This window comes from Eschrichtius robustus, chromosome X, assembly GCF_028021215.1.
Source record: "Eschrichtius robustus isolate mEscRob2 chromosome X, mEscRob2.pri, whole genome shotgun sequence".
NCBI classification, from domain to species: domain Eukaryota; kingdom Metazoa; phylum Chordata; class Mammalia; order Artiodactyla; family Eschrichtiidae; genus Eschrichtius; species Eschrichtius robustus.
Window position 1 is genome coordinate 36,815,500 of NC_090845.1, and position 27,989 is coordinate 36,843,488.

At 42.3% G+C, this 27,989-nt stretch overlaps 1 protein-coding gene across 1 annotated transcript in view; it reads left to right on the forward strand.

The window, feature by feature from the left end:
• TSPAN7 (tetraspanin 7) overlaps positions 1-19,925 on the forward strand; it is a 140,868-nt gene extending 120,943 nt beyond the window's left edge. The window contains exons 4-8 of the mRNA XM_068533819.1: positions 935-1,030; positions 2,470-2,625; positions 8,200-8,283; positions 18,730-18,802; positions 19,065-19,925. Coding sequence (XP_068389920.1) covers positions 935-1,030; positions 2,470-2,625; positions 8,200-8,283; positions 18,730-18,798 — 405 coding nt within the window. The 3' untranslated portion in view covers positions 18,799-18,802; positions 19,065-19,925. The remainder of the gene's footprint in view (positions 1-934; positions 1,031-2,469; positions 2,626-8,199; positions 8,284-18,729; positions 18,803-19,064) is intronic.
• The last annotated feature ends 8,064 nt before the right edge of the window (positions 19,926-27,989 follow it).

A 27,989-nucleotide genomic window follows, 5' to 3' on the forward strand; every position in this document is an offset into this window, starting at 1 on the left:
AGTCTGTGTAGGCCTGCCCACGCCTAAGAGACGATGCACGTGCAATGAAACGAGAGGACACAGCTGGGTGTGGCAACCACCTTGGCTTAGAAGCTCCATGTAAATTGTGTCTCTTTATCTCTTGTAACTGTCCGATGGGCATAGCGTCCAGTATCTCAGCAAGGAACGCGCCTAGTTAGAAGAGTCACCATATTTAGCCCTAAGCTTCCCACCAGGTAATTACTGTCATTTGCTGAAGTCCAGGCCAGAGTCATTTCACCAGTCAGGGGGCACTTTTTACCATAAGCGGGGTTGCCTGGTAACACACCTGATGCTCCGCCTTCAGCAGGTTTCCAGGGAAACAACTTGAAAGATAACCCAAGGTCAAATGTGTTCACAGAGAAGGAGAAAGGGTTTTGTTAACCATTTATTAACAAGTAAAGTCCATGTCCTTTAGCCTCTTTTTTTCATCTCAATAAAGACAGGTAAGTGAAAGCTGGTTTTGCCCCACTCCTGTATGGTAGACTAGGGATCTGATTCTGGTCTAAACATCGGTCTTCCTGCCCGCCCCACACACAATGGCCTGTCCTTTGGCATTCTTCTGAGTAAGGGCAGAAAAAGTTAATAGAAAGAAAGGCAGTAACCAACTCCAAGAAAATAACTAGAAAACCATCACAGCCCTTTCCGAATCTGACTAGCCACCTCAGTGGCTCATTTAACTAGGCAGGGTTCCTCTGGATTGGGGGTAAGGGAACATTTTTTTAAACTCCTGAGCTAACAAACCCCTTGGCCAATCTTCTGAGCTCTTTTGTCTCAGAAAACAGGGCATCCCCTCCCTGGCCTACATTTATTCGGAGACTTTCAGAAGAGGCTATTTTGGGGTGGAAGTTGGTACGAATCTGTGTCCATCTGGGCTGCAGTGGACCAGAACCACATCGCTCCTTGTCTTCCCTAGATCAAGGACACCTTCCTGAGGACTTACACTGACGCCATGCAGAATTACAATGGCAACGATGAGAGGAGCCGGGCGGTGGATCACGTGCAGCGCAGCGTAAGTGCCAGGAAGGAGATGGGGCCGGCAGTGGCCTGCGAGGTCGGGCCTTGGACTTGTGGGCTGCCGGTGACGCTAGACTGGCAGTGTTTGCTCTTGATCCCCACTCTCTGCCTCTTGGCCCAGTTCCCTTTCCAACAGTGGACATCCAGTATTTTTTCAGGGTCCAGGGATCCAGGTGATTAGTGGCAAGAAGGACCACTCCCTCCAGTTTGCTTTTCATCTGTAAGGATGTGAGCATCCCAAGGAGAGCTAGTTTGCCCTTAAAACCTGAAGCCTTGGAACAGTGAGTGTAGGACAGCCTGACTTTGAGTTGGCTCCCTAAGACCAGCCTTCTGGAAATGGTGTCTTGAGGCTGGGCAGAGAGCTCAGGTAAGCTGTGTTCACTGGCTTGGGTGGTGCAGTGGGGTTGGGAGAGCCGATCTCAGAGCAACTGAGGATCCTGCAGGCGTGTGAATGGCCTAGGCTGCCTGGTGCTTCTTAGAGGCTATGAGGAAAGTAGTTGTTTCCTGCCTGGAGGTGCTCAAGCCTGACTGCCTGTCAGGATCATCTGGAGAGGTTTTCGGTTGAGGGGTGTCTTTTATTGTTGTGTTGTTTCGTTTTTACTTCAGAAGCAGTATTTTTATTTTTATGTTTTTGGTAATTTATTTTGGTAGAATCTCAAAGTTACCCAGAAAAACTGCAGGCATAGTACAAGGAGCTGTACCCCTTTTACCCTGATTCACCAATTAATGATATATTTTGCCCCATCTGCTTCAGTATCCTCTATGTCAGCAGTTGGCACATCTTTGCTGTAAAGGGTCAAGTAGTAACTATTTGAGGCTTTGAAGGCCATGCAGTCTCTGTCACAACTACTCAACTCTGCCTTTGTAGCACAAAATCTGCCCTAGACAACAGGTAACACAGAGGCACAGCTGTGTCCCAGTAATACTTGATTTACAAAACCAGGTAGCTGGTGGGCTGTAGTTTACCAACACCAACTCTCTCTCTTCCTCCATGTGCATCTTTTTTTTCCCCCCTAAGCCATTTATGTACGTATTAGTACAGATCTTGGGGAGAGCTTTCTAAAACCATTTTGGCCTCAGCTCCCCATCGACAGTCCTGATTCAGTAGATCTCTACGTCTGTCTCTTTAGCAGCACCTAATCACGCAGGTGATTTTGATGCTTAGCCAGGCCAGAGAGCAGCTGCTTGGCTTTGGGAGGTGGAAACCAACGCGATATGGCGTCTAGGACTCACTTCGTTCGCTGAGTTCACGTGGGTATGCCAGTGAGTAGAATTGTTAGTGGAGCTTCAGCTCATCTTGACTCACCAAAGCTGTGCCTGTCGACTTAGGGCCTGGGCCCATGTTTTTCTTCTAAAAGCTGCAAGGCGCTGAGTGCAGAGACCACAGTGCCTTTGATCTGCCACACTTAATTCTTTTCCTTTCCCCGTTAACAGCTGAGCTGCTGTGGGGTGCAGAACTACACCAACTGGAGCACCAGCCCCTACTTTCTGGAGCACGGCATCCCCCCGAGTTGCTGCATGAACGACACCGATTGTAATCCCCAGGATCTGCACAACCTGACCGTGGCCTCCACTAAAGTGAACCAGAAGGTACTCGCTCCCTCTTGGCCCTGATGGGACTCAGTGGTGAATGTTTGGGGAGGGCTTTTTTGTCTCTGTGAAATTATGACAAATAGGTTAGAAATGGTAGTCTTGGAGAGAGTCAGGAATCTTCCCTTGTGGTTCTTTCTGGCCAGGGAGAGGCACTTGGGCTGCCCACTTCTGAAGGAGAAAGCCGTGCCTCAGCGAGACTCTACGAGGCATAGTTAGGAAGGGTTAGCAAGTGGTTCCTGTTGACCCTGATGCTGATGTCAGGGAATGTGGCCTTTCTTCCTTCTGGGTGTCTGTCTTCTGCTTAATATGCCTTCGAAACATGAAATCATTCCCAGCTGGGTGCCAGTCCTCAGCGGAAAGAGGGAGTCGAGTTGACAGACAGCATCTGCTTCTGAGAGGAGGGTGGCCTTGATTTTAGGGACTTCACTGCATTGGGAAAAGAAATCAACAACTTCAACTCACTCTCAACATCCTGACTCCCAAAGAAATTAGAGAACAAAAAAAACTGGCCAAGAGAAATTTGAAAGTTAGTACATAGTAGAAATGAGGGAAATGAAACTTAGGTAGAGAAAAGGAAAATCAATTCTGTATTCCACTCTGCAGAGAAACTGATGAAGACATGATACAGCTGTGTGTGAGGGCTATCTATTCTTAAACATTTAGGGAAATGCCAGATAGAAACTATGTCTTGCTGAAACAAAAGGGAGAAAAAAACCCTACTGTTGAGTTTACCTGTGGTTATGCCGCCATCAGGTAAATTTTCTTTTCTTACTAAGGTAAAGTTCTAGTTTTCTTTTTTGGCCACGCTGCACGGCACGTGGGATCTTAGTTCCCTGACCAGGGATCGAACCCGTGCCCCCTGCAGTGGCAGCTTGGAGTCTTAACCGTTGGACTTCCCTGGAGTCTTAACCAGGGAAATCCCAAAGTTCTAGTTTTCTAAGGTCTTCAAAATTCTATGGGATCTGGGCCAACTACTGAATAATTCACAGAAGATAGCCATCCTTTCAAGACAAGAATGTTAAGAGATGGTTTCTATATTTTACCCATGTAATGTTGGTATTTGTAGCAGAACTGCTGCAAGGCATTGTTGCCATATTCTGGAAGCTCATTTTGTCATTCTGGGTTTATTACTTGGCTGTTGGTGTGGTGAGATAAGATGTTCAGTACAGACAGCTTCTTGTGTGAGCTAAGAGAACATCTGTTCCGACTGGAATTTTTTATGAACCCAAAGTTTGAGGCCTCCTTCGCCTCTCATCAGTAAGGTGACTTCTGGTTTCTTCACGGACACCTCCACTGAGCATCCGTATATGTCATTATGCTGCCATTTTATGAAGTGCTGAGCAGACCTGGCGCTCAGTGGATGCTCCGGTGTATAGAAGGCAAGACGTGCTTTATGGAGTGAGATATTGGCACAGCAGAGCCTCAGGAGGCCCTCTGTAGAGGCAGCAGTCATCAGCCTTGATAAAAGCCTTCTTTCTAAAAGAAAATTTCACCCAAACTACTTCTTTTGTGAAAGTTGAGGGCTTCGAAGTCAGGACCACGGGGTCTGGAGTCAGACTGCAGTTTAAATTCTGGCTCAGCCACTTGCTGGTTGTGCGCGATCTTGATCAAGTTACTAAACCTTTCTCAGCCTTGTTCTTCTCATCTGTAAAATGGAGAGAATAACAGTTCTTGCCCCTTAGGATTGATAGGAGAATTGAATGAGATAAAGTATCTAAAGCACAGCGCATGGCAGAGAGTAAGGACAAGATGAACGTTAACTGTAATGTGAAATGGCAGCTGTGGTGTAAATGTCACGACAATAACGGTGATGTTTGTCTTCCACCCTACCACACTGTGCCTTTTATTAGAAATGATGCAGCAGGTCCTTGTAGGGAGGGCTTAGAGGCAGATCCTATGGTGCATCTCTAGAATCTTTACAGTGGTTTCCAGAAAGATAGGGGAGCATTTTTTCACTTCACTGATAACCTACAAATTGGCCTCACTCCCAGCCTCCCCCCTGACAATCCTACTTTACATTTTCCTGGGTACCTCAAATACCTGGAAGAGATACTTCTCTCTCACTTCCCTTTTACCCTCCAGCCTGGCTCCCTCTGTGGAGAGAAAGTGAATGAAAGCTGAAATTTGCCTAGGAAGTTTCATTAGATAGTCTCATTTAATGCCCACCTGAACTTCTCAGACAAATTATTTTCCAGGCCTGAGTCTGTGACACCTCATCTATAAAAGGTAAGCAAGGCGGATGGGGTGGAGATGTGTAGTGATAGTAGATGCTCATAAAGATTAGCCTCCCCAAACTGACTCCCTCCCCCAGGAAGATTAACTCCCACCATGTCCTAGTTCTGTGGAATCCTGTTATATAAAATACATGTATTCTAAATCCCCATAGATCTTTTAGTGTCTTGAACCCTGTGCCCTGATAGCACAGAAAGGTGGCTCTTGGCTCTCACCTGGCAGCCTGAGAAACCTACCTTGTACCAATCGCTGGCAGAGAGCAGGAAGGAGGTGAGAGCGGTTAAGCAGGATATTTATCGTTTTGTTTTGAGGACAGCTTTGATTTTGGTTTTGCTAAGCACGATGATCAAACGTCCACAGGTTCAGTTAGCTAATAGCATTGACTGACCCCTACCCCCTAGGAATTCCTCGCCTTTTTTTTAAAGAGCCAGGGCAAGAGGAAGAGAGTTATTCTGGTTGGCAGCTCCAGAGGTACCTCCTCCCAGTACCTGCCTGGAAGCAGCCGTGCTACTCCTGCTACTGAAAAGCCTGCCACTTGCAGGTGTTTCCCATCAGAGGCCCTGTTGATTTAGACTTGCTGAGAGGGTGAGCGAATTACCTGTTCTGTTTCTGGGTGTTTCCTAGGACATTTAGCAGGTCTCTGTAGATTGAACTCACACCTGACAATCAGGCTTTCCTTTTAGGAAATTAAAAGAGATTGTTGTGGGTAGATAAGAGAATTTTCGGGGAGAATTTGAGGTGGAAGGCAAACGTGGACTGGGGTTGTAGGATCAAAGCAGTTCGGGCAGTCTGCAGAGCTAGGCCGAGACCTGGAAAATGGGCTTGTGGGTCCATAGAGTGAATAACAGAGAAAAAGCTGGAGAAGGAAAGCATTTATTGCAACCTGGGTCTTGTATCGTTTAAACAACAATGAAGAAGCTAAATCACTTTCATCTTCTCACCTTAAGTAACTCTCTTACTGCTATAATTTATTAATTTGCTCTCTGTTTAGAGTGAAAAAGAGTGGAGGAACTTTTCTTAGCGAAGAGTGCTTCTCAAACTTTAATGGGCACGTGAAACATCTGGAGATATTGTTAACATTCGTTAAAACTCATTAAAAATGGGTAACCCGGGGACCTGGCAGATTCTGATTCAGTAGGTCTGGAGTGAGGTCTCAGATTCTGCGTTTCTAACAAAATCCCCGGTAATGCTGCTGCTGCTGCTGTTAGCAAAACCCCACTGCGGGGAGCAAGGTTTAGAGAGAACGATTTTGCCCCAGTTGTACCAATGCCAGGCCCTTACTTCATTTTTCTGTTTTCTCTTACTGGTTGGAGTGGGCTTTTCAAAAAAAATGTGACTGACTCTGATTCCTACTCCATTGTAGGAGATTTCATACTTTAGAAAAACATATTCACCTTATGCGTAGAATTAAAGTTCACAGCAAAAACAAAAAAACAGAAAAAAACCCCTATTTCCCCCCCCCCCCCAAAACAAACAAAAACACCTATCCCAAACTATTTTGCAGAGTAAGAAAATAGCCCACCTCACTTCTCTCTGGTTTTTATCACTGGGTTTGTGTTTCCATATGTTGAGCTGATGTAACACTGGCGGTGGTCTGAACTTCATTCCCTGGCCCGAGCATTGCTGTGGGGAGGAGATACAGCAATGAACGATGACCAGCACAGAAAAACTCTATCTTAGCTGCTGCCATTTGGGAAAGTGCTAGAATATCCACCTCTCTTCTGGCTTTGACTTCTTCCTAACCCGAACTGACTTTCTTTCCACTACCTTTTGGAAAATAGTGTGATATATAGTTTCACTAGTAGAAATGAAATCAGTGAGCAAGCTTCTCCTATAAAGAGAGAATCAAATTGCAAAACTTCCCATGAGCAATAATGCATTTCCTTTCCCACCCCTGCCCCGGCCTTCAAATTTGCATCAGGTAACTAAGGAGCATAGTTTGTCCATTGCATTGAAAACATGTGTCAAAGCACTGCTGCTAAATTAATGCATCTTTGTCTTTGCAAACAGACTGTGAATGCATAAAATATCATTTATTAGAAGATACAGCATTGGCAGAATTTTCACAAGCTCTATGAGAAATGTTAAATCATTAAACTTTGAATTTAAAAATGGGAGACATGTTTTCGGTTGTTCTTGTTCTTCAGATGTTATTACAATTTAGTGGGCCTTTCTTGATAAACAATAATCCTCTTTACCCTGTTTATGAAATTGTCTTGATTTTTCACAGACTTCACACATTCAAGTTGAGGCCCTTTTTCAGAAAACTGGAGAAAGACCATGTCTTCCAAAGCTGAATACGTCACTTCAGAAGTCTAGGTTGATTTGGCCCAGTTCCAAACTATAGAAATACACTCACACACTGACACACATATATGTTCGCTAATTCCTGCTGTTTGAGCTGTCCGGCGTTTTAACAGGAAGAGTCAGCTTTTGCCTTTGCGCTATGAGTGATGCACAAAACTTGGTGTCCTACCTGGACTGGGTTGATAAAATGTAATCCAGGGTAACAACAAAACTATTTTAGCAACATTGTCGAACTCCAACCAGACCATTTCTTTTAAAGAAATTAAACTTTATCAATATTAAACTAACATTGAAATTGGTAAAATTGGTGTTGGTTTTAATCACAACATGTGGAGATTTCACAGGATGTTAAAGGGAAACTCACTTCATTTCACGAATGAGGTTATTGACATCATAATAGAGAGAGGGGAAGTGACTTCTTCAAGGTCCCATTGTAAATCTGTGGAAAATATGACTCTAGAACATGGGTTTTTCCCTACTAAAAAAAAAACTTAATGATCTCCGTAGGAAGAACCCTAAAATGCCATAAAGTTGGCAGGTATTCAAACACCTCCTTCTAACCAGAGGATTTCACTTTATTTATCTAAGATTCTGTCATTTGTTGTCAAAATGCTAGTAACTATGTTTATGATTCTGAGTTTTCCTGATCGAGGATGCAGAATGCCTTTTCACGTGTTTAAGTCTGCTTCTGTATCCCTACAGCATTCGCCTCATGGATCTTACAGACTTCTTGCTCAATTTCATCATACAACAGAAACGTTTGTGGATGAAAGTGTATATCTGGGATTTGCTTTAAAATAATCCAGCCAGGGGATGAGTGTTGAAGAAATTTAAATGAAACAAAATTGGCCATATGTTCACTGTGATTTTAGAGGAAGGGTCACTTGGGGGTTCTGTACCGTTTGTATGTTTGAGATTTTTCATTCTGTTTGCGGAATGAAGGTTGGGGTGTATGTGGGAGTGTCGCGAGGTAACCCAGCCGGTCTGGTCTGGGTGAAACATGTCTCTGAGACCGTGTCTCTGTGTTTTCAGGGTTGTTATGATCTGGTGACCAGTTTCATGGAGACCAACATGGGAATCATCGCTGGAGTGGCTTTTGGGATCGCATTCTCCCAGGTAATCTTACGGTCCGACCTAGCCTTTCCTCTGTCTCCTGCTCTCCTTTCCTTCCCTGGTCTCCAGATTCTCTGGCGGCCTCCCCGTGCCTGGGGAAAGGCTGATGGATGGGGTCAGAACTCCTTGCTCATTAGTCCTCAGGTCATCTGTTTATTGATTTTCCTTTTTCAACTTAAATGAAGTTTTGCCATCAAGGGAATATTGGTTAACAGTTCAACTAATGACTAGCTCCAGAAAAACAACTCCCTTCTTCTGTAGGTCAAATGGAGGTTAGCTGAACAAAGTGCTGCCTTAATTGGAGCCTAAGCAACTCCAAACATCAAATGGCTGATTTGGATTCGGGGAGGGGGGTAGGGCTCTTTTCCTGGTTGACCTGTCCCTTTTTGGTTCTTAGTTCCCGGGGATTGTGCATGAGATCGCTCCCTTTTAAAGAAAGCCTAAATGTAGCACATTTCATCCTGTCATCATTATTTGATCTCAAGGTTTGATTATTGTTTCTTAAGAGGAAACTGAATTTGTGTATATGAAATGTTATATGCCTTTATCTCCACCCAGCCTCTAAAAAAGAATGGGAGAAGCCATTATGCAAACTAAGCAAGCCACACATACTCAAGGATGGAACATGATTAAGCTAAATTTAAAATTTTGCCCACCTGCACCAGGCAGTGTGTTGTCCCACAGGCTTCTGATCTCCCAGCCAGTTGCTATAATATTGCTGTGGGTGGAAGGATCGGCATATATACCTAACAACCAAAAAAAAACTCGATTTATCTTTAACACAGAATTTTTTTCAGGCCAACAGATCATTTTTCCAACAAAGCCCAATTAGCGTTACCTCAGTAATGTTGCCATGGCTCTGGTTTTATCTGCCTGAATTCTGTATCAGCTCTCCCAGACTATAATTACCCCTCCCTCCACAGCCCCTATACCGCTTTCCTTCTTGCTGAGCAATGCAGTTGCACTTTAATCTTATTTAAGTTTGTTCCTAAAACATCTGTATTGAAATATGGCATATAAAGAGAAGTGCACACCTTGTAAGTATACAGCTTAATAAGTTATCACAAAATGAGCTTACCTGTGTACTGACCATCACTTAGATCAAGGCATAGCACGTTAGCCTGGTAGTTTTTGCACATGGAGGGCTTGGCCTCAGATAAGTCTAAAAAGCTTTTCTTCCCAAGCAGTTACCAAACCGTGTGTGACATTTCCTCTCACAAGGGCATGTGGGCCCAGCCAGCACGAGTGTGTATTTCTTGTGGCAGTTTTAAAAATCTTTTACCACGTTTTGTTTTCTTGCGGCTCGGGAAGGGCTTAAACCCTCAACACGCCAACACACACAAACCAGACTTGGTGCCACAGACAGTACTGATTAACTCGGTCTCGAGAGACACATCAAAAGAAGTTGCAGCCCTGAACTTTCTTCTGGTTGCTATCCTGTTTCAGTAATAACACTTCAGTGACATATCAGTAATGGCCAGGGGACATTTTAGAGGATTCCGGACCGCGTGTCCGATGCAGCGTGCAGGAGGCATCTGGCAGGTGTACATATGGTTTACTTTACACGTGTATGTGCACTGTTGGGTTAACCACCTACAGGACAGGCTTGTGCTTGCGTTTGAGGAGGACCGTCCCCTTGGAGGAAGGAGTATGGCTGCAGTCGGCCCTAATGGCTACCCTAGACCCATGAAGGGACACGAAGCCGGTACTCTCCCTGGGGAAAAGATAGCCTCAGAGAGCCAGGACTCTCGTGGATGAAACACCTTTTTTTTTAAAAATTAATTAATTGATTTTATTTATTTATTTATGGCTGTGTTGGGTCTTCGTTTCTGTGCGAGGGCTTTCTCTAGTTGCGGCGAGCGGGGGCCACTCTTCATCGCGGTGCGCGGGCCTCTCACTATCGCGGCCTCTCTTGTTGCGGAGCACAGGCTCCAGACGCGCACGCTCAGTAGTTGTGGCTCACGGGCCCAGCTGCTCCGCGGCACGTGGGATCTTCCCAGACCAGGGCTCGAACCCGTGTCCCCTGCATTGGCAGGCAGATTCTCAACCACTGCGCCACCAGGGAAGCCCTGAAACATCTTTTCATCCAAGAATCTTTCCATGTGGCCACGAGGGGTTGGGAAGACAGTCCTACTTTCATGAGTGAGGTGAACCAGGTCATAAAGAATCTGATTAATACCTCTCGCACTTCTCACATCCCCGTGGAGGGATTTAGGTGTAGACCGGTGGTTATCTGGCCCGATGAGCATTCATCTCTGTGTGCTACGTGGAAGAAACCCCTGACGTGGGGCTCGCCAAGTTTGCTCTGTGGCCCTCTGGGGCAACGAGAAAGGGGCTTTGGCCCCAAGGAAGCCCCAGACAGACTCCCTTCAAAGAGTTTAGGTTTCTTCAAGGTACTACAGAGTTGTTGGGATAAGAAAACAAAACCCAAAGCCCAGGAGCATCGCAGAGGCAGTACCATTCACCCGCGTGGCCGGTCAACCACAGTGGGGCAGAGACTTGAGATCTGCTGTGCTCAGCTTGGGGCAGGGAAAGGAATGGCCACGGCCAGCTGTTATTAGCCAGACGCACTAGGAACTGCAGCTTTTAATGGTGCCAGCAGCCTCAGGGTACCTGGAAGCTGAAGCTGGCTTCCAGTTGTCAGTAGATCCAGGGCCTCTCTGGGACCATGGTGGCCACTTACCAGATGCCCGTTCAAGAACCAGCCTTACTCACCTGCCACCAAAGCTTTAGCCACAGGTGTTCAAAAATTCTAGAACATTCTAGAAGTGTTATAGTAAAACTTAGCAGATGTTGGCTGATACCGATAAATCAGTCACAGTGGCCTATGTGGTAGCCTTCCTATAATGAAGCAAGCTCTACTGAGTAGAGGCCAAAGTGGGTAGGAAAGAACAGAGCACCCTGCCCCCACTCCTCACCTGCCCTCCACCTTCTCCTTGCCCTTTTCCTCACCTGCTCTCATGACGTCCATGCTATCCTCTGTTGGAACAAACCGGCCTTGCACATCTGTTGTCTTAGAAATTAAAGGTGGTATAAAGTACAAGGAAAACTAAGCTGAGTCTAGCCTTTTAATAGACTGTGCGAGAACTTTGTCCTGTTACCTAATTTAGCTAACTTAAAGCTCTTGAGTGCTGTTTTTGGATAGCAGGGTTTTGGCAGGTGTTTAATATTTCTCTCCACAAAGTCCCGGTGCCTTTGCCCTCTCAAGGAAAAGGCCATTTGTCTGGACTTGATGGGCAGGTCCTGCTGCCCTATGAATTTATAGCGGGTGGTTGAGTGTGTTCTTATAGGGTACCTCCTCCCTGCATCTTTGGCAGCTACTCTTTTATCCGAGGGGTCTTGGGAACACACACACACAGAGAAATGTCCTCACCTCCCTCGTCCCTAACATGACCTGGAAGCCAAGCGTCCGAGTCTGGACACTTGTATTGCTCAGTTTGTGACACTGCTTCCCGCCTTGGTTGGCCTTCTGCTATGGGTCTCTGTATTTAGCACTTCTGTATCCAACATAAATAGCTTCGCTAGACTTGGAGACTGTTAGGCTGGATTAATCCCCCAAAGCACAGAATGTTACAGTCCTGAGTAAGGACGGTGGAGCTGTTTTCCAGAAGGGAGAGTTGAGTGGTTTGCTTGAGGTTGGACGGCTACTGTAGATCCAGGATTACAATTCTGATGATCTCATCTGGTCTGCTGTATTCAACAGTTAGGCCAGAGATAACCCTTGCTCTTGCCTCACGTAGCACCTAAATGGAACTCAGTTTCTGCCTTTATAATGAAAGGATTTGAGTCTGTGGAACTGCAAAGACAAAGGTACTCATCAAAAAATACAGATCCTGGCTTCCCTGGTGGCACAGTGGTTAAGAATCCGCCTACCAATGCAGGGGGACATGGGTCCAAGCCCTAGTCTGGGAAGATCCCACATGCCGCGGAGCAACTAAGCCCGTGCGCCACAACTACTGAAGCCCAGGCCCCCCCTAGAGCCCGTGCTCCGCAACAAGAGAAGCCACTGCAATGAGAAGCCCACGCACCGCAATGAAGAGTAGCCCCCACTCGCCACAGCTAGAGAAAGCCCTCGCACAGCAACAAAGACCCAACGCAGCCAAAAATAAATAAATAAAAAAAAATACAGATCCTCTTCCTACCCATCCATCCCCTGACCCTCACCCCTGCAGGGCCTCCTCCAGGGCCCACAGGCGACTGAGATGATTCCTTACGGACCAAGGATTCTTTTCTGGGACTTGTTTACCTTTTCTGTATAGAGGGCAGGGACAAAGCTGTCAGTAGCCTTGATGAGACATGGCCGAAAAAGGCTAACGGAACTTTTTACTTATTCCCCTAGTATTTTCAGGCCCTGAAACGGTCCCTAAAAGCATTTATACAGTTTTATTTCAAACCAGATACCTTGGCACTTTCCCAGTTAGGTCATCAGCATAAAATCTCCACAGGCATTATAAGGATCAAAATTTTCGACCTATTGCTTGCCACTTTGTTAAGAAAGTTGCCTTTTACAGCTTTGTTTGCTGGCCTCTCTCTGCCCCTCAGGAATCAGGGACCCGGCCACGTTTACCTCCCATGGTGATCGCAGGGGAAGACAGCCTTGCCCTGTCGCCTTTGCTGACCTGGACCCCACCCCTCTCTCAGCCCCTCTCCCACCTTTTGGAGTCCATCCTGTTCCTGGTAATTAGCAGAGCCCCAGCGACGTGATCCCTGTTACTGGAGCTCTCTTTGTGGGGATGCTTCGAGAAGGTTAGAGTAGACCTTTTGTAAGTCTCTCCTTCCCTCTCTGGCTTCTCAGTTCTCGAAGGGCCTCCCGGAGGTTTTCATGACCCAAAAGAAAGCAGAATATATAGTACGGACAAGGCCGAGAGTGGTAAAAATAAAATGTTACTTCCAACGATTAGATGAAGGCTAATTACAGTCTTAGACAACCAAATATAAATAATCTGATCTCAGACTCCCTAGGCTGTAAGGCATTTGACACTTCGCCAGCCACGGGGAGAGGGAGAGGTGGCTCTGGGGTCTCTGTCCTGAGGGCTGTTTAGCATAAGAGGCAAGCTCTCCTTTTCCTGTCTTCCTCCGGGGTTTAAAGCAGAAGTTTGTTCCGGTGCCCACATACTCCAGCCTTAAGACACATCAGCAGTGTGCTTCTGAGGGGCAGCCTGGAATCCCACAGAGCGTACCTCTGTCCTTTGAGGCGCTATTTACATATCTTTAACCTAAAACAAAAAAGGGTTTTATCTAAATAAAGATGGATTTTTCTGTGTACAGATTAATTGGGTCTAGTGGCAAGCGAGCGTTTGGTCCTAACTCTGAGGAAGAGGCTATGTCTTTACCTTTAACAGGCTTTCACTTATGTACCTAGAAATAATCTGGTAGTAAATGGTATTAAGTACAGGATGTTTCCCCCCTTCCCAGCTTTCCCTTAACTTGGCGCTTACGGAAATGAGAGATCAAAGTTTTCTCTCAAATATGATGAAACACTGTAGCAAATTTGACGTCAGTAATCCTGCGAACAATTCAAAACACCCACCATATCCCAAATCCTAGTTTTTCTTGCACTAGAATTAACTAAAATAAAAGCCAATATATGTAAACTGCTGTTTTCACAAAGCTTGTATGTGCCTCAGCTCAGGACTTCTTTTCGGAACAATTTCTGAGTAGACGTTAACATTATTGACTGGGGGATTTTTGCAGAAACTAACGCCTGTGGCCCGGCGATCTGTTCTGTAAGTGAATATTGAAACACCCGCGTTTGAGTAAATACCAACAACTTTTTTTGCACTGAATGTATTTATTTGAAACTTTGTTCATGTCTTACTAAAAGCATTCTAATATTTCGTTAGAGCATGGTAGGCTGTATAGCAGGCACCTCTGTGCAGGGAAACAGAACATCTATTACAAATATACTGTGTTTCACTGTGCTTTCCCCTGGAAGAGCAGACTTTATACTTTCTGGCGGCATTTTTTATTTTAGTCCTGTGGGTATTATTTCCTCTAGAAGATGTTCGTTTATTTTACCTGATGGTCGACAACGTGGGTCTTTGCAGGGGGCTCTTTCAGAAACGCCACAAGAAGGACCAGGTGCGGTACTACCACTACATTCACCAGAATGGTCAGTTACCCATTCTGTAGCTACTGCTAACAAAAATTGCTTGTAAGACATTTTATTCTGCGTAATAAGGCTACAATAAATTTTAAACGCATTGTATACACCGCAATTAATCAAATAGAAACCCACTTTCTTATACCATTTTCGAGTTTTCCAGAGGATACTGAAGTTTGCCAGATATTGATCAGATCGATCAACTCCTTTCATATATTTGTTATACTCTAACATACAAGTGGGCTGAGTTATCTGATGGCCAGTCCTCCTGTCTTCCTTTCCTGTAGATGCTGTGGAGGTGTCATGAATAGTGTCGCCATGCGGACTAACCTCTTGTCTTTCCATATAAGAAGAATCACTTCTCCCTTCTGGAAGAATGTCATTTCTCCCCTCTGTAGATTTTTAGATTTCTCCTTTAATTGTCTTGGTAGACCACGACTCTCTCTTATAGTCCCACAAACTCTGGTTTTATTTTTCAACAATATTTCAGATGTGGACACACTGTTGTAATAATTGTCTCGGTAAATATGGTGCCATGAACCAAGATAAGGTTGTAGGACCGATAATATTGTTTCTTGCAGTTTCTTCCCTTCACCCGTGTAAATCTCAAGGTTGCATATATATCCAGTTTCACTTTCGCTAACCATCCTGACCAAAATTCCATATCTTGTAAGTTTTCCAGGATTATAGGTTTTGAATCTGAGTCGTCCTCTCCACTTTATCATTGCCTCCTCAAGTGATAGCTCTTGTTTAGGTATATAGAGCAATTGAAATTTTGGTAGAAAATAATCCAAAAGAGGTTTAACTTTTGAAATTCTGTCCGCGGGAAGTGGAGCTTCTGAGTTATCGTTAAAGTGAAGAAATGTCATTATTTGTTTGAAGCTTCTTCTCGTCATAATCTTTGGAAAGGTAGGTGTTTCAAGTAAGGGATCAGTCAACCAATATTCTTTCCAGTGTGACTTTATTTGTCCCATCAAAATTATTAATCCAAGAAACTTCTTCATGTCACTGTTGGTTACATCAGTCCATTTTAAAGCCTTATACTTTTTTTTTTTTTTAAATAGAAAGTCTTTTATTTATTTATTTATGGCTGTGTTGGGTCTTCGTTTCTGCGCGAGGGCTTTCTCTAGTTGTGGCAAGTGGGGGCCACTCTTCATCACGGTGCGCGGGCCTCTCACTATCACGGCCTCTCTTGTTGCGGAGCACAGGCTCCAGACGCGCAGGCTCAGTAATTGTGGCTCGTGGGCCCAGTTGCTCCGCGGCATGTGGGATCTTCCCAGACCAGGGCTCGAACCCGTGTCCCCTGCATTGGCAGGCAGATTCTCAACCACTGCGCCACCAGGGAAGCCCAAGCCTTATACTTTTTATACGATTTTTCATTCTGTTGGTGATACAGGTTCGTTTGAGAAGCGACCAACTAGAAAAAGTCGTTACCAAAAATTAATTGTTATTTCACTAACACTTTGTGCGTTACTAGTCAATAGTTACACCTGACACTCCTATAAAGTCTAATTTTCATGAAATGTTGTCTTCAATCCACTCTTCTGTAGAAGCAAAGGAGCATTCTCCAGCACCATGAGTTTCATTTTCACTTTCCATATCAGAATCAATCACTAAGGTTTTTTGTCTTTTTGTTGGTCTAATATTCACATCGTCTGAATCAGAACTATATTCTGAAGAACTGTCGTCTTCTGAGACACTAGTATATATATCGCTTGGACAATCAGAGAAAGTATCTGCATAAAATTCACCGAAAAATTCTTCTTCACTCAAAATTTCATGATGCGTCATTTTTAAAACATTTACGGTAATAAATTGCGTTCATAGTATACATAAGGTTGGAACAAAAACCTAACGGATCAAAATGTGAGTGACAACGACAATCGTAAGTTGTATAATGAACCCTTGATCAATTTTAAGCTCTAACAACTTCACACGGTGATGTTAAAAAATAATTTTTAAAAAATCTGTCTTCTCCCATGGGCAAACAGAAGGTATATTCTTGCCCTAGAAATACAAAACGTAGTTAGTTTGAAAGCAAATAGCTTTTATTTTTACTTATATTTTTTAAAGTTATTATTTCTGTGAGAAAGTTTGTCTGGTGCTTAAGGATGATGCTGTTTCTGTTTGAGGAAAAAAAGGTGGCGGGACATGCTGTATTCCCTTGAAAGCAGCCATCTCAGATGCAAGAAATATTGAAGCGTACTGCAGAATTTTCTGGCTGTGTGGCTCGTGAATTGCCATGGGGGCCAGGAGCATTGCAAACTGTGAAATGGAATGCTGGCTACTGTTAAGTGCTAAAACACACATGAGGTCAACGAGAAAAACCTAAAGCGCTAACTAAGCTTTACAAAGAAAGGAGGGTCTAAGGAACTTGAGATCAAATAAAGAGATGCCCACTGACAGTCCTCTCCCTGAAGTCTGCAATGTAAGGCAGGAAGGAACCCTTGGTGGCGTGAGGCAGAGGAGTTATTCTGGAGAGGAAGGGGGTCTAGGCCCCAGGGTGGGAGCGCAGGCTGGAAAAGGGGCTATCCTTGGCTAGAAGAGGGTGGAGCCTTAAACTCTGTGTGGGTTACCTGTATGGTTTGGGGGAGATTCTTTAACCTCTCCTGAACCCATTTTCTTCTGTGGACAGTTGGGATGGTAATACTGCCCAGGCACGTAGGAAGGATTAAATAACTCGATACTCCTGATTGTGTTATGTGCCTCTAATACTTGGCTTTTGGCTGGCATCTGAATTTTGAGCGTATCAAGTGTGATCTGGTGTATGTTGGTCCTAAAAAATGGTAGTTCTAATGAAAAGAGACAAGCTATAAGGTTCAAAGTCCTTGCACTCACGGAGGGGATTTTAGTTTCTCATTTGGCACAATACTCTGGAGGTTACAGCCATGGTTCCTCTGACCACTTGGTGGTACGTGCACGATACTACGTATTTTGTGGCACAAAATGATGGTGGCCAGAGCCTTGGTAGGAGATAGGGTAAGTCCAATAGGGTGATTTTCCTTACCTGACAGAAGTTATAGTTTGCAGATTTCACAGCACGATTTCCATTTGAAAAAGGAAGATAAGACTCTGGTATTTCACCAAGAAAGGGAGGCAGGTTGGAACCTGCAGGATTGAGCGGAGAGCTAGAACAGAGTTGAGGTGTTGCCTTGACCAACGGTGGGACCCAACGTGTCACCTATAAGATAAGGGTGACCAGATGGACTGGATGAGTGGTTCTCTCACCTGGAAGGCTTGTTAAGACACCAGTTGCTGGACCCCATCCCCAAGAGTGTCTGATTCAGCAGGCTTGGGGTGGGGCCTGAGAATGTGTTTCTAACAAGGTCCCAGATGATGCTGATTCTGCTGGTCCTGGGGCCACATTTGACACTGTACTAGATTATCTCTAAAGCTCATTGCCACCTCTGAACCGATAAAACATGGCCAATTGCTTAAGGAGAAGGGACCCCCACATGGCCAAGAGAAGCTGCAGCCCTCTACACTCCAGTGCACAATCAGGGTCCTGTCCAAAGAGTGCTGATTCTCTAGCAGGAATGGGAATTTTGGTTTCCTATGAGCAGATCCTTACGCATCTGCACTTAAGGATGTCTTGCTAGTGTTACAGCAGCTTTTTATCAGATCCACCCGTGTTACAGGTTAAGTCAAGGCACAAAGTGGGCAGAAGACTGAGGTCTTCTGAGGAGGCGTAGGTACCCAGATATTGGTTGTGCTGGGGCCCCTGAAAAACCAAGGGGTAGACCTTGGGTGTAGGTGGGCCCATTTGGGCCTAAAATATCTACATGGTTTAGAGACAAAGAGAAATTAAAGCCCCCCTCCGCCCCACTTCTCACAAGCCATGACTTACTTCTCTGGCAAACTCACCCAGTCAAGGATTAGCGTCCCATTGTCCCAAGGAAAGAACTATTATCCTGTCAGCCGGGTATGGCTGGGGTATCATCCTATGTTGAGATAGCTTCCCAGTGCATGCGCTTATGGTTTTGAATTCTGGCATTTTGTTACTATCTTGCTAATTCTGGGGTACTTAATTTTTTTCATTACTCTCAGAACACGTGAACACATTTTACTACTACTTACATGTCAAAAGTTGTTTTTAATGGCCAGAGTGAGCTAGAGTTGGAACCTTATGGTCAGTTGGAGAACCTCCAGCTGACCTCCACCAGCACTTAGACCCTAAGTCTTAGATCCCACTACTGAAATCAGGTTTGATTGTTTTCCCTAGCGCCCTTTCCCCATTCACGTACAAAAGCCCTCAGTTGTTAAAAATTACATCGGACGGGGGTGTGTTAGAAATGTGTTAGCTCAGTGACTTCAGAGCCTCGTTCTCTTTTTCCTTCTGCCAACAGCTGATTGGTATGCTGCTGGCCTGCTGTCTGTCCCGGTTCATCACGGCCAACCAGTATGAGATGGTGTAAGAAGGTGAGTGATGGTGGGGGGAGGTTAAATCTAGGATTCTCCCTTTGGGGCACATACTCCCCTTCAAAGGGACAAGAGTGCTGCCTGGCCACTTCACTCTTTGATCTCAGTGGCACTTGGCCACATGCCGAAGCCTCATTTCTGTGGTGCTGGGGAGGAGATGTGATCACTGCTCTGGAAAACGTCGAAACGCTCTCTTCAGCTTGTTACCTTATTTTAAGGCCTTATTAATGGTGAGTCACTCACATGTTTTAATTTCTCTTAGTCTTTCAAGAATGATGGAAGAAGAGACCTGTTTTCGAAAGGAACTGCAGCAATCTTTGAAAGACTTCCAAAGAATGTTAGAGCACAGTACATAATACACCTGTCCTAACCCCCTCACCCCGTGCAACTGACACTCCCACACAGTCTCTGCTCCACCTTTGAGCCTGCATCATGCGTAGCATTCCATCTTGTGAAGCCCTGTCGTGCCAGAGTGTAGCCAGGTTCCCTGCATCTAGTCCTAGGGGACCCCGCATGTAGTGTGGGAGGCTCCTGTTAGCCCTTGATCATGATTGATAAATGCCGCACCCCCCCCTAGATGTAGATAAGCAGATAAGCTATCTGTTCTTTTGGCTTAATCTCCTTTGGTTGGGTTTTCCCTTTTACTAAGGCTCTTTCCTACCTTCTTCAGGCTGCCTAGGACATGTAAAGAGATACATTGGTAATTGTCCATGAGGAGAAAAAGGCACGTGTCATGCACGAAGGAAGTTGTCGAGCTCTGGGTGGCATCCTTGCTCCTTACTGTTACATGCCTGGGAACTTACTTATAGACAGTTTAGTGCACCTGTATAATCCTGTTACAAAGCTGTATTGTTGCTTCCTGTGAAGGAAATAATATTACTTCTGTTTTTCCCCAATTAACTGCTATTGTTATTTTACTTCTTTCTATATTTTTTCTTTGCATTGACATTACAGACATCGAGGACCTCATCAAATCAATTTAAAAATGAGTGTGAAGGGGGAACAAAAGTCAAAATATTTTTAAAAGATCCTAAAAAACAATTCCTCTGTCTCGCATGCCAACAAGAATGCATTGATATTGTGAACATTTGTGATACATGTGTTAATAAATAGTCATTACAAATTGCTGTGTTCTGGTTTTGTTCTTTGGTTAAGTTTTTAAACACATTTCTACTATATTCCATCTTGTTCCACAGGGGATTGGAGGTGGACCACCTTACACAATGACACATCCCCCCATACAAGCTCCCACTCCACTGAAGTAGCATGGGGCAGTGTAAAAATTGAAGGGTTAGATTTTTTTTTAATGGACATTCCAGGAACTTGAATCACTTATCATAAACAGGATGTACTGTTGGCTGCAAAAATAGACCCTTCATATTTCAGGCTAGAGGAAGATTTCAGAGTTTTTTTTTTTTAAGTCTGGATGTCATTTTAAAAACAGGAAATGAGCATGTATTCTTCCTTTTATTGTTCCTAACGAGCATGTATTCTACTCTTCCTTCCTTCTTCTCTGGATTGAATAAACTCTGTCTAGAGAAGAGATGACATCATACCATTCAGTTGTCCCAATGCCCTGGCTTGTACTAAAGTATGAAATCCTTACGCTTGATTTAAAGAGCATTTTAGCAATAGGTGCAGTATATATTATCTGCAATCTATTTTTTCCTTCTTAATGAACCATCCTTAAAAACTAGTAAAAGCATTTATTGATCTGTTCCCAAATAAGTGGATCTAAAAAGCCTCCCTCTTCTCTGTAATTAGGATGGAGATGGTGTTTTAACTATATGCATTTATTAGCCTGAACTCTGCATGAGGTAAACCCTAAAAGGCTTATGAAGGCTAGTGACCCACACCTTCAGATACTGCCTCGTCAAAAGGTCAGCATTTTTAGAGAGTTAAGTAGATCTCTTCTATGGAAACATATGTAGCCCAAAACTTTTCAAAGTTTCATTTAAATTTCTATTATATAATAAAATGAGGCTTTTCTGTAAAATCCTACATAGAGCCCCACCCATGGTTCACCTTTTTGCAAACTATGCATTCACTAGTATACCGATACTAATATTGTTATACTTTGGTAAACAAGAAATCTATACACTTTCTAAATTGAATTCAGATCTCACCATTATATAATTTCAATGTGAAACATTTTGACTAAGGTTGATTTGACTTTAAAACTTTAAAATATTGACATTTCAACCTTGCTCAGAAATGAGGTATACTTAGCTTTAGACAGTACTGCCGAACATTATTCCAAAGTCGTATACTAACTCATACTCCCACCACAGTGTAGAAAAGTTCTAGCTGTTCCACATCCTCACCAACACTTGTTATTCTCAGACTTAACGTTTTAGCCATTCGGTGTGCATGGTGGTATCTCAATTTGCCTTCACATTACGATTAGTGATACCGAACACTCAGTTTGTCATTGACCACCTTGATATCCTCCTCCTTTGTTTTTTTGGCCGCACCACGAGGAATGTGGGATCTTAGTTCCCCGACGCCATGGATTGAACCTGTGCCCCCTGCGGTGGAAGCATGGAGTCTTAACTATTAGACTGCCAGGGAAGTCCCGATAGCCTCTTTTATGAGGTGTTAAAGTCTTGTGTGTTTTTAAAAATTCAGTTATCTTAATTGACTTGTAGGAATTCTTTATGTATTCATGATGCAAATCCTTACTTGGATGTATTTATTACAAATATTTTCTCTCAGCCTGTCATTTGACTTTTCACATACAGTCAATTCTTTTTTTTCCAGCTTTACCGAGAAATATTTGATATAATATTGTGTAGGCTTGAGGTGTACAAGGTGATGACTTGATCCACTGATACATTGCAAAATGATTACCATAGTAGGATTAGTTAACACCTCCATCACCTCACTCAATTACCATTTCTTTTTTGTGGTGAGAACATTTAAGATCTACTCTTTTAGCAACTTTCAAGTATATAATACAGTATTGTTAACTATAGTCATCATGCTGAACTATAGTTCTGATCCCCAGAACTTGGGCATCTTATAACTGGATGTTGGTAAACCCTTTGATATCTCCCCATTTCCCCCACCTCCCAGCCACTGGTAACCACCATTCTACTCTGTTTCTCTGAGTTTGGTTTTTTTATATTCTACATATATGTGGGATCATACAGTATATCTTTCTCTGACTTATTTTACATAGCATAGTGCACTCAGGTCTATCCATGTTGTTACAAATGGCAGGATTTCTTTTTTTCTCATGGCTGAATAATATTCTATTGTATATATGGACCACATCTTCTATAATCATTCATCTGTTGATGGACACTTAGGTTGCTTCCAGACCTTAGCAATTAAGTAATGCTGCTATGAACATTGGGGTGCATGTATCTTTTTGAATTAGTGTTTATGTTTCCTTCAGATATATACCCAGGAGTGGGATTGCTGGATCATATGGTAAGTCTATTTTTAGTTTTTTGAGGAACCTCCATACTGTTTTCCACAATGGTGGTACCAATTTACATTCCCACCAACAGTGCACAAGGGTTCCCTCTTCTCCACATCCTTGTGTGTGTTCTCGTTTCTTTGATAATAGCTGTTCTAACAGGTGTGAGGTGATAACTCATTGTGGTTTTGATATGCATTTCCCTAATAATTAGTGATGGTGAGCACTCTCTCAAGTACCTGTTGGCCATTTGTACATCTTTGGAAAAATGCCTATTCAGATCCTCTGCCCATTTTTTAATTGGATTTTATTTGCTATAGAGTTGTAGGAGTTCCTTATATATCAATATTTTGGATATTAACGCCTTATATGTAGTTTGCAAATATTTTCTCCCACTCTGTAGGTTGCCTTCTCATTTTGGTGACTGTATCTCTTGCTGTGCAGAAGCTTTTTATTTTAATGTAGTCCCACTTGTTTATTTTTGCTTTTTTGTGTGCTTTTGGTTTCATATCCAAAAATTCGTTGCTAAGACCAATGTAAAGGATCTTTTCCTTTATGTTTTTTCTGGACTCTATTTTTTAAATTCCCGTATGTTACATTATCTGTGGTTCCCAAGTTGCTTTAACAGAACAAGTGGAGCTGAGTTAGCTGAAGGTGTGTGTGAAGTTCTGCTTCGTTGCTCAAGAAGTAGGCTACTCTAAGCTTTTGGTTACAGGACAAGCATGCCTGCTCATAATAATGAGCCAGAAATCTAAGCCAGTACCTTGAGAGGGTAGGTATTCTTTTCATTTAATAGATGAAGGTACTAAGACTTCTAAGAGTTGTGATCTTCCAAACCCAGTGTCCACGACAGCTGAAATGCCAGAATGTGCTTACATTGCAAAGCTAGAATTTCTACTCCATATATGAGTACCATTTCACACAAATTAATCATGGAAATACCCATTGCTTGTCTACCGGTGCACACGTGATCAACGGGTAAACGTAGAGTAGCCAATCCACTTGGAGATAATTACAAGGGATTCTATAGCTACCCACTTCCTTTAACATAATAGCATTTCATTTCAAAAGATTATATAAATAGTAAAACTTCAAGCTGCCTTAAATTTTTTTTACACTTTATGTATTTTAAATCTCAATAGAACTTTTGAAATAAAAGGTGAAAAGAAAACGTATCATGAGAACTTCTAGTTCCCAAATTAAATTCCTGTGAAATATTCCAAACTCATTTTTCACCAGTTACTACTTGGTGAAAGTAGTTTTCTAGACTACTCTGCCTTGGTATCAGGAAGTGCCTCATTCTTCTACTTTCATACTGGACATACCCATCCTAGTCCCCGAAGTTTAAATTGCTAATAAGCAAGAAGTAGGGTGACATTAAGAAGTAGGGTAAATTAGAGAAATGCAAATCAAAACTACAATGAGGTATCACCTCACATCAGTCAGAATGGCCATCATCAAAATATCTACAAACAATAAATGCTGGAGAGAGTGTGGAGAAAAGGAAACCCTCCTACACTGTTGGTGGGAATGTAAATTGGTACAGCCACTCCAGAGAACAGTATGGAGGTTCCTTATACTAAAAATAGAACTACCATATGACCCAGCAATCCTACTCCTGGGCATATATCCGGAGAAAACCATACTTCAAAAAGATACATGCACCCCAACGTTCACTGCAGCAGTACTTACAATAGCTAAGACATGGAAGCAACCTAGATGTCCTTCAGTGGATGAATGGATAAAGAAGATGTGGTACATATATACAATGGAATATTACTCAGCCATAAAAAAGAATGAAATAATGCCATTTGCAACAACATGGATGGACCTAGAGATTGTCATACTGAGTGAAGTAAGTCAGAAATATCAATATGCTATCGCTTATATGTGGAATCTAAAAAAAATGGTACAAATGAACTTATTTACAAAACAGAAACAGAGATGTAGAAAACGAACTTATGGTTACCAAAGGGGAAGGGGGGAGGAGGGATAAATTGGGAGATTGGGATTGACGTATACACACTACAATATATAAAATGGATAATAAGGACCTACTGTATAGCACAGGGAACTCTTCTCAATACTCTGTGATGACCTATATGGGAAAAGAATCTAAAAGAGTGGATATATGTATATGTATAACTGATTCACTTTGCTGTACAGCAGAAACTAACAACATTGTAAATCAACTACAGTCCAATAAAAATTAATTTTAAAAAAAGTAGGGTAAATTAAGTGCCAGTCAACAATAACGGTGTCTCAGAAAGGCCTGATAAATGCTAATATTACCACTGCACTAACAGGGACATATTTAGTGAGAAGAGCCATGTGGAAGCATTGCCAGGATGGGAGTCCAGAGACTAAGTCTCAGCTTAGGCCTCAGAATTTCCTAGGAGACTTGTGTAAGCCTCTAAAATGCTTAACAATTCTTTTTCCTCATCTACAAAATGATAAGAATGGATAGATGTTTCTAAAGACTCTCAAAATCACTTTGCTATCTTATAGCTCAATGATTGGTCAGTCCAATGACCACCCTAGTACTTTGAGGTTTCGTTGGAACTAAGACAGTTCAGAGTCAAGTCAGACCTCACCAACCAGAGGGCAATCCCACCAACATCCACACAGCGTCTATGGGATGCCACACATACACACCATTGTCAGCAAAATTTATAGAAGATCACGTTTCTAAGTGAACGTCATCTCTTAGATTTAAATATTTTTACCTTTTTACATGAGTTACTGCCTGAGGAAGAAATTCATGCAATTTTGAAAGCATGAACCAAAATGCAGACTACACGAATTATAAATTTGTAGAATTAGGAATAACGGAAACGATAAATAAAATACAACAAAGTAATATTGAAACACGTCCTCTACCAGGGAAGGATTAACAGGGAAGAAATTATTTCATAGGTACAGAAAATGAACTATCAATTTTAGCAAAATTGGAGTACAATGGGCCAGATTTACCCTCCTGCCTCAAATAACCAAACACCAGGCAAAATATATGAAACAACAGTTTTGAAGACACTGAAATCAGACACAGAAGAATAGTAATCCCTGAGAGACAGGAAACAAAGAAGGTGAGCACTGTGGTTCCCTCAGCCTACCGACTTGAGAGCGTTTCCAGGTTGTGATATAGGGAGAGGAAACATCCTGAGGCAGAATCCCTGAGTTGAGCAGACAAACCTCAGTGTCCAGGGAGACCAAAGCAGCTAGAGTTTACAGGACAGAGTACTGGAGAGGAGAGCTGCACAGAGAACTCCAGAGATCACAGAGGAACTCCCTTAAATATTCAGTAGAATAGGGATTGGTGCATGTATGTGGGAAAACTACCAGAGACTGGTGGAAGAGACATCCTAAATGTTACAGCGAAACAGTACTTAGGGCTCATACAGGTACAGGGATAGTGCCTATACACATCAGCAAGTCTAGAAAAACTCACAATTTCACAGGGCATCGGGCAGAGTACTCAAAAGGGTCTGAGACATAGTTCAGTTACTTCAAAACCATTTAATAACCTTAAGTCTTTTTTTAAGATTTGTTGGGGGGGATCAGAGCCTTGTTTATCCTAAGGCTAATTATTCCCCACTACTGAGGCAAGTACTGGATATTTCTGTATTCCTATAAGTATACAATTGCCCAAGTTTGTTGAAAACTATAAACTGACAGATCCAAGAAGCTTAACAAACCCCAAGTACAAAAAACATGAAGAAAACTACTTTAAGGAACATATCATAAGCAAATTGTATAAAATCAGTGATAAAAAGAAAAAATTTTAATTCACCAGAGGAAAAAGAGGTGATGCACAGAAAACAAAGATAAGGATGACTTCTGTTTGGAAAGAAAAATGTAAAGTAAGAAGACAGCTGCAAATGACCAAATGTTTATGTCCCTCCAAAATTCTTATGTTGAAATCCTACCCCCAAGGTGATGGTATTAGGAGGTGATTAGGTCATAAGGGTGAAGCACTCATGAATGGGATTGTGCCCTTATAAAAGACACCTCAGAGAGCTCCCTAGCCCTTGCAACCATGTGAGGTTGCAGTGAAAACATGGCTGTCCATGAAGCAGAAAGTGGGCCAGATACTCATCAGACAATGAATCAGCTGGTACCTTTATCTTGGACGTCCCAGCCTCCAGAACCGTGAGAAATAAGTATTTGTATTTAAGCCACATAGTGTATGATATTTTTGTTATAGCAGCTGGAGCAGACTAAGCCAACAATGGAACGGCATCTTTAAAGTACTGAAAGGAAAAAAGAAACAAACAAATAACCTAGAATTCTTTACTCAGCAAAAATATCTTTCAAGGCACAGGGAAATAAAGACATTTTCAGATATAAAAAAAATCTGAAAGAATTCACCACCAGTAGACCCACACTGTAAGAAATGTTAAGGGAGGTCCTTTAGGCAAAAGAAAAATGATACTAGATGGAAATATGTATCTATTCAAAATAATAAAGAGCACCAGAAATGATAACTACCTGGGTAAATATAAGACTTTTTCTGGGACTTCATCGATGGTCCAGTGGTTAAGACTCCACGCTTCCACTTCAGGGGGCACGGGTTCAATCCCTGGTCGGGGAAATTCCACATGCTGTGTGGTGTGGCCAAAAAGAACCAAACAAACAAAAAACCAAACTAAATATAGACTATTTAAATATAAACAATAGAGAGAATGCTAGATATCAAAACTTATATATGACCCAGTTGTAGTCAACTAAAAATTAATATCATTACAAAACATTGTAAATCAACTATACTTCAATAAAAAATAAATATCATTGAATGTAAAAAAAGACTTTTTCTGTTATTTAATAAATTTAAAAGATAATTGTTTAAACAAAAATAATAGCAATGTAGCATAGGTTGTATAATATATGTAAAACAAAATGTATAACAGTAGCAAAAAGATTAGGAGGGGAAATATGGAAGAACACTATTGTAAGGCTCCTTCAATATATGCGAAGTGGCATAATATCACTTGAAGGTTAGACTGTGATTAAAGATATACATTGTAAATCCAAAAGCAACCAATAAAATTTTAAAGGTTATAATTAGTAAGTCATTAGGTGGGATAAAATAGGATTTTTAAAGTATTTGATTTAAAAGGAAGTAGAAAAAAGGAAAAAAAGAACAAATCACAGATATGACAAAAATAAAACATGTAGCAAGATGAAATTTTTAAACCTAACTATATCAATAATCACGTTAAATGTTAATGGTCTAAATGCCCCAATTAAAAGGTAGAGATTTTCAGATTGTATTAAAAAACCAAGACCCAACTATATGGTGCCTAGAAGAACACACTTTAACTATAAAGGCACAAATAAAAGGATGGAAAAAGATACACTACGCTAACACTAACTGACAGAAAGCTGGAGTGACTATATCACTATTAGGCAAATTAGATTGCAGAGTAAAGAATATTTCCAGTGTTAAGGAATGTAATTTCATAATAATAAAGGGATCATCAGGAAGAATAACAATCTTGAAAGTTTATGCACCTAATAAATCATGCAAACATGACAGAACTACAAAGAGAAATAAACAAATCTAATCTACAGTTAATAGCTGGAGATTTCAATGTCCCTCTCTCAACAATTGATTTTTTAAAGAGAAAAAAAAAATCAGCAAGGATATAGTAGACTTGAAGAACAAAATCAACCAACTTTACCAAGACAGAACATATGGGCCATAAAATAAGTCTCAATAAGTTTAAAAAGATTCAAACCTATACAAAGTATACTCTGACCACA